Raw genomic sequence first — 5,658 nt, forward strand, 5'->3', positions numbered from 1 at the left:
TCAAAGACAAATTTCATTGTCGGATGTCGTCTTCCATAACGCCGATGTTAAAATTGTGTGCCGCACTCAGATTTTTTGCACATGGCAGTTACCAACAAGCTATAGGGAATGAATTTCAGTTGGGACTTGCTCAACCAACAGTTTCCCTTATTTTAAAAGAGATCATACCCATTTTGGAAATGAAATTTGTCGTACCCATATAAGCGTAGATATGAGTGAAGAAGAAAAGCAGCAGGCAAGGAGCAAATTTTATTCAAGATCGGGAATACCAAATGTAATAGGCTGCATCGATGGAATCCATATCGCGATTTATGCTCCTACCACAAACAAACACCTCTATCTAAACAGAAAAGGATTTTTTAGCATAAATGCAATGATTGTGAGTTTTTATGAATTTAATACAGTAAAATTGGTATAAAAATTTTGTTATATTTTTATTACAGGCTTGTGATCATGATATGAATATCCGTTTTGTGGATGCTAGATATGCTGGTTCTACACACGATTCGTTCGTATGGAACAATAGTTCTCTAAAGGCATGTTTAGAGGCAGCGCATCAAAATGGAGATCAGAACTCTATTTATTTAGGTATTCGCAATATTTGACTACTGCGCAAGTTTAATCTTGACATATGAATATTGAAAACAATAATACATTTGCAGGTGACTCCGGATACCCACTAAGCCCTTATTTATTAACACCTTTCCGTCATGCAGAATCTGGAACTAGGGAGTCAATTTTTAATAAGAAGCACGCGAAAGCGAGAAATGTTGTTGAACGTACGATTGGAGTTTTGAAATGCCGTTTCAGATGTCTTCTGAGTGATAGAAAAATGCGCTACGATCCTGCTAAAGTAACATCCGTTATTAATATATGCTGCGCCTTGCACAACATTTGTAAAAAATTTAGAATCGGTGATCCGGAGGAGGCTGAAACCTTCTTTGATGCCGTTGTACCATTGGAACCAATTAATGAAAATGGCAATGGTTCACCAGGAGAGCGCCGCAGAAGACAAATTGCTGATGCTCTGATGTAAATGAAACTATACCGACTTCAGTGAATAATATATTGTATTCTTTTATTTTATTCAATACTTTGAAATTCAATATTACATAGATAATAAATATATAAAAATTACAAAAACTACATGCTTTTAAATTAAATTAAAAAAATCACAGATTCAATTCTGTCACTTACAATAATAAAGTAAAAATAAATTCATCACATGTTTTCTTAAAAAAATCACAGATTCAATTCCGTCACTTACAATAATAAAGTAATAATAAATTCATCACATGGTTAAAATATGAAATAAAAAAAAAATCATCACATTCTTATGAAATAAACTATAAACTAAATTCAATCTATTTACAAGCACCCTATTTTTTTTGCATTTTTAATTTTAAAATTTGTAGTTTTATTTCCATCTTTTCTTTATGTCTTTTTTTTTTCTCTAAATATTCTTCCTTCTTCCTTTCTTCTTTCATTTTCATTAATTTAATTTCTTCCTGTTTAAGTTCATAAGTTTTTCTTGCATACCTTGCAATTTCATCTATTTTTCTTTCCATTTTTGCAATTTTGTTGGAAAGGATGTCTTGCACTTCGGCTTGCTTTTCCAACGCTTTCATCCGAATGACTTCACGTTCCTCTACTGTCATTCTAGGACGGCTGCTTGAGGATTGCGATGCCAAATCCATGGCTCGTTGTGTTTCCACGGTCGTGCGCTCTTCTGGCTGCATTTCATTATTATTTACCGCAGTTTCCACTTCATTAGAGCCATATGCTAAGCCTGTAGGATTTACAGCCGCCTGAAGGTGAAGAAGCTCATCCACACTTTGCTCTAATGGAGATAAACTTTGCTGAGCATAAGGTCCTCCTCCTGTGGCAACAGTTTCGCGTCGGTTTGTCGCGATTTTTTTTTTTAGTTTCAGTTTATAATCTAACCAAACCTAAATGCTACACATAAGTAACTTCAACCAAACAAATTAATTAAATTTTTACCTTATTCCACTCGCGTCCGTTTCGCAATGGTGGACCAATGGCATTGAGTTCGGCAGCGAACAGATCCCATTGCTCTGCCCTGCTTTTCTTCGTCGATCCAAAATTCCCCATTCCTCTGGCGACGTCCGGATTATTTTCCATTAACGCAACTAATTTTTGAAATTGTTGCGTTGTTGTACGTTTTGTTCTAGAAGTATCGTTTTGTTAAATATAATTAAATAATTACATTTGCTCAAATAACGATCAAAATTTACTTACGTCCTTTCCATTTCAAATAGCGAATAAAAAATACATTCGTCAAATTTTGACACTAATGGCGAAGCGAATGACGTTTTTTCGCCAGTGGCAATACCAGAAATTTATTTTCGCCACTCGTTCGCCATTTTCTGGCGAATTCGTTAGAGATTCGCAACTTACAATTCGCCACGGCGAAACTCGCCAAAATTTTCATTCGCTTCGCAAGTGACAATACCCGCCTTAGAGTAAACTGTTGTTGTTGCACGATAAGCGGTGAGGACCGTAAGTTGGTGGTTCCACCTACGTCTTCGTAAACTGACAGGTTGAACTCTTCGTCACTAGCCCTATTTCCCGATAAGTCGTAGTGTTGGATAAGTCTTTCCTGAAGATCACGTTTTTGACCTGTAGTCGAAATACCCAATTCCCTCAACTTCTCTTTCAGTCCGTTGACAGTTAAAGTCGTTATTTCGTTTAAGTCCATCTTAGTATTAACAATATGTAAGAATATACTTATTTTTATATTAATTCTAATTATAGATTTGATTCGAGTTCTTCTTAGAAAATTATTTTTACTTTTAAAATGCTGTACTTCTCTTTTTCTTTACGAAATCGTTTTGTTTGTTCTTTTAGATTAATTTTAATTTGATTCGAGTTCTTTTTAGCAAATTATTTTTACTTTTACAATGCTGTACTTCTCTTCTTCTTTACGAAATCGTTTTTGTTTGTTCTTTTAGATTAATTTTAATTTGATTGAAATTCTTCTTAGCAAATTATTTTTACTTTTACAATGCTGTACTTCTCTTTTTCTTTACGAATTCGTTTTGTTTGTTCTTTTAGATTAATTTTAATTTGATTGAAATTCTTCTTAGCAAATTATTTTTACTTTTACAATGCTGTACTTCTCTTTTTCTTTAAAAACTTCTTTTGTTTAAATTATTCTTCTTATGATTTAAACATTTTTACATCTTCTTCTTATGATTCAACATTTTTCCATCTTCTTTTATTTGAAAATTTTCTTCTGATAATTTAAAAATTTTTACATCTTCTTCTTATGATTCAACATTTTTCCATCTTCTTTTATTTGAAAATTTTCTTCTGATAATTTAAAAATTTTTACATCTTCTTCTTATGGTTCAACATTTTTCCATCTTCTTTTATTTGAAATTATTCTTCTGATAATTTAAAAATTTTTACATCTTATGATTCAACATTTTTCCATCTTCTTTTATTTGAAATTTTTCCTCTGATAATTTAAAAATTTTTACATCTTCTTCTTATGATTCAACATTTTTCCATCTTCTTTTATTTGAAATTATTCTTCTGATAATTTAAAAAAAATTTTACATCTTTTGTTGAGACACTTCTCTTCTATAAATTATTCTTCTTAAGATTCAAACTTTTACACTTTAACACTTTTACTAGCTGAACACTGCACGCTCTATACCAGATGTATGCCTTACACCTCCACGACGGACCAATTGTCTAATAACAGGCTTAGAGTATCCCTTGATGCTATCACGTAAAACTCCACGATGACGGTCAGCACCACCTTTACTTACTTTTCACTTCGTTCTGAACACTGCACGCTCTATTCAAGCTCCACGAATTTCTTCACCTATCAAACCAGATATACGCCTTACGCCTCCACGACAAACCAAATGTTTGTTACTTCGTTCTGCACACTTCAGTAACGTGTAGTCAATCTAACTGCAGCAAAGTCACTGTAGTTAACAAATGCCGCCATAGAAGGCAAGAGCAGCAGATAGAACAAAAGGAACAACCACGACTGTGATTACTTCAAGGTGGCAATTGTTGTTAACAACTACTTAAAGGCAACAACTCGCGCCTATATCCGGATTCGGTGTCTCTCAGATGTTTTGTTGCAAAAATACATGTGGCCAGAGGTCTTCTCATATTGTACTGACGCATCGATTAGCGTCGTCGGTTCGTGCTTGTGCATTTGGGTGCTTGATGGACTAGGCGCTTAGAGAGCCAAAGCTATGTCACACACACACGTGCTGATGCGTCGGAGCACTAATTGCCTGTAATCAGCGACAGAAACGACTTCGTTACGCTAAAAACGAAAAACTTTTAATTGCATTTAATTGGTTTATGTATTTAACTAAGTTGCTGAAGAGAAAAAACTAAAAGTAGTTGATTTGAAGATTTCACTACAACAACAGCAAACTACAAAACTTAATATAAGTAATTAATTGGGAGCAAGGAGGTGATTTGAAGCATAGAGTGAGCTTTATGTAGTGATAACATTGATATGGTGGAGTGATTTAATTTTCGTTTTAATTAACAAAATTTGAATACTTCTATAAGATCAACCAGAATTTGCAAATTCTGGAGGCGTTGTGGATGATGGCTTCAAACTATGTAAAGACTTAGAAATGATTCAAAAGTTTAAGGGTGATCTGAATTTTAAACTTCATTCAACTGAAACACCTTAATGCTAGACTGATTACAAAAAAAGATTAAAAAAAGTAAACTGTTTGAATTTTCATCCAGAAATAATAGCAATTTTATCCAAATTGAATCAAAATACACTCAAACCCCATTCATAAAGAGCCGGACTTGGTTTTGTAAATGTTTTTTGAAATGGCTGAAAAATGCATAAATGAAGCTTGTTTGATTTAAATTGTGGCATCACATCCAAACCTATCGAGTGAAAAATCTCTACAAACCTAAGGAAAGATTAAACAAGTTTTAAAAGTCAAAAATTTTTCACCTCTTCACGACAACCCTCCGGTTTACCCTCATAACTGAATAACCATAGCTTTTTTATGAATTCTGAATGATTACAAAAGCCTAAACACACACAAAAGTGACAAAATGGAAAGAGGAAGTGCAGTTTTAGACAGGCTTACGCACACAAACATAACAGAAATTTGTCGGCTTAGCAGAGTGAATGGAACTAAAAAAGCTGACATAAGAGAGAAGAGAGATGACAAGAGCGAACCTGTGGCTGCGTGCGTGGAAGAGTCTTCTCTGTTTCACTTAAACTGAGTGAAGTGGTCAGACACATGTTTTTGGATTGCGTGACATGTGTCAGAGAGAAATGTAGCTGACACAGGATGGCTGTGTGGCATGCCCCAATAAACGCATGGTGTACTTCATTGTAGCAAAAAACAATTGACAATCAGTCATTCACACGTTTTGCGTTACTTGCAAACAAAAGTTACAAAATTGTATAGATTTGTATTCACATAGTCACACACTCACAGCCTTACTTATACCCAAAATCAGCCATTATACCCTTAACAAAACATACACATGTAAACTTGAAAGTCTCCATTCGAGTCAAAAGTTATATTAACCAACCCATCTTTTTTGGTCGGGTAGCCCAACTTCGGTTATTCATTTATATTCAATTTCACCGCACCCCTCAACCCCTTGGCACTTCATGTCGGCGCT

General features: G+C 34.3%; 2 protein-coding genes across 2 annotated transcripts; one reads left to right on the plus strand and one right to left on the minus strand.

Moving 5' to 3' along the window:
• Positions 1 to 280: 280 nt before the first annotated feature.
• Positions 281 to 1,185, plus strand: LOC125778937 (putative nuclease HARBI1). The gene is made up of 3 exons (XM_049458736.1): positions 281 to 379; positions 444 to 588; positions 663 to 1,185. Exons 1-3 carry the CDS (start codon positions 374 to 376, stop codon positions 1,034 to 1,036), a joined length of 525 nt encoding a protein of 174 aa, XP_049314693.1. The 5' UTR covers positions 281 to 373; the 3' UTR covers positions 1,037 to 1,185.
• Positions 1,186 to 1,233: 48 nt separating this feature from the next.
• LOC125778932 (uncharacterized) lies at positions 1,234 to 4,719 on the minus strand. The gene is made up of 3 exons (XM_049458730.1): positions 2,260 to 4,719; positions 2,002 to 2,188; positions 1,234 to 1,949 (listed from the first exon to the last, which is right to left on the minus strand). Exons 1-3 carry the CDS (start codon positions 2,268 to 2,270, stop codon positions 1,380 to 1,382), a joined length of 768 nt encoding a protein of 255 aa, XP_049314687.1. The 5' UTR covers positions 2,271 to 4,719; the 3' UTR covers positions 1,234 to 1,379.
• Positions 4,720 to 5,658: the final 939 nt, after the last annotated feature.

The sequence above is a fragment of the Bactrocera dorsalis genome, chromosome 5 (assembly GCF_023373825.1).
Source record: "Bactrocera dorsalis isolate Fly_Bdor chromosome 5, ASM2337382v1, whole genome shotgun sequence".
In the NCBI taxonomy this organism is placed as follows: domain Eukaryota; kingdom Metazoa; phylum Arthropoda; class Insecta; order Diptera; family Tephritidae; genus Bactrocera; species Bactrocera dorsalis.

Coding starts and splice junctions, on each gene's coding strand:
- LOC125778937 (XM_049458736.1), top strand. Junction 589..662: donor TCAGAACTCTATTTATTTAG/GTATTCGCAATA, acceptor ATACATTTGCAG/GTGACTCCGGATACCCACTA.
- LOC125778932 (XM_049458730.1), bottom strand. Junction 1,950..2,001: donor ACGGACGCGAGTGGAATAAG/GTAAAAATTTAA, acceptor TGTAGCATTTAG/GTTTGGTTAGATTATAAACT.